The following is a 517-nucleotide window of genomic DNA, read 5'->3' as shown; positions in this document are numbered from 1 at the left end:
CGCAACTGTGACACCGACATCGACGACTGCAAGCCCAGTAAGAGCAGGGGACGCTCTGGGGACCACACTCAGCCTGGTGCTGAGCCCCCAGCTTCTCTAACGCCTCCTGGGGCTGGGGTCCTGCTCCCCATGCACGTGCTGCTTCGCTCTGGGCTGTGGGGCATCTCAAGGACGTCCCAGTGGAGCTGCGTCAGCCCAAGGCCAGACGGGAGCGGGCAGGAAGGAGGCTGAGGGGGGAGAGGTGACGTGCAGGCAGTGAGCAAGTGTGTCCGATGTGTCCTTCTTGTTCCCAGTCCCCCGTGGGGCTGGCCCAGCCTCTGCCCAGTCCGTGGGCTCTGTCCCATCCCTCCGCATGGCCAGGGGACTTGTGCGGGGACAGTGCTGCTGCGCCAGCACCAGAGCATCCTCACGTGTGTGTCCGTCCTCTCCAGATCCGTGCCATAACGGTGGCTCCTGCTCCGACGGCATCGGCACGTTCTTCTGCGAGTGCCAGGCTGGCTTCCGCGGGCCCAAGGGC

General features: G+C 66.0%; 1 protein-coding gene across 1 annotated transcript in view; it reads left to right on the top strand.

Moving 5' to 3' along the window:
- The window catches only part of LOC104462478 (neurogenic locus notch homolog protein 1-like), a gene marked incomplete at both ends in the record, with an annotated part of 2,454 nt that overhangs the window by 141 nt on the left and 1,796 nt on the right, over positions 1-517 (top strand). The window contains one exon of the mRNA XM_010074427.1: positions 432-507. Within this exon, the coding sequence (XP_010072729.1) occupies positions 432-507 (76 nt within the window). The remainder of the gene's footprint in view (positions 1-431; positions 508-517) is intronic.

The sequence above is a fragment of the Pterocles gutturalis genome, unplaced genomic scaffold, assembly GCF_000699245.1.
Source record: "Pterocles gutturalis isolate BGI_N339 unplaced genomic scaffold, ASM69924v1 scaffold18957, whole genome shotgun sequence".
In the NCBI taxonomy this organism is placed as follows: domain Eukaryota; kingdom Metazoa; phylum Chordata; class Aves; order Pterocliformes; family Pteroclidae; genus Pterocles; species Pterocles gutturalis.
The sequence above is the reverse complement of the archived record's forward strand: the minus strand, read 5'-3'. Positions and strand labels throughout refer to the sequence as shown.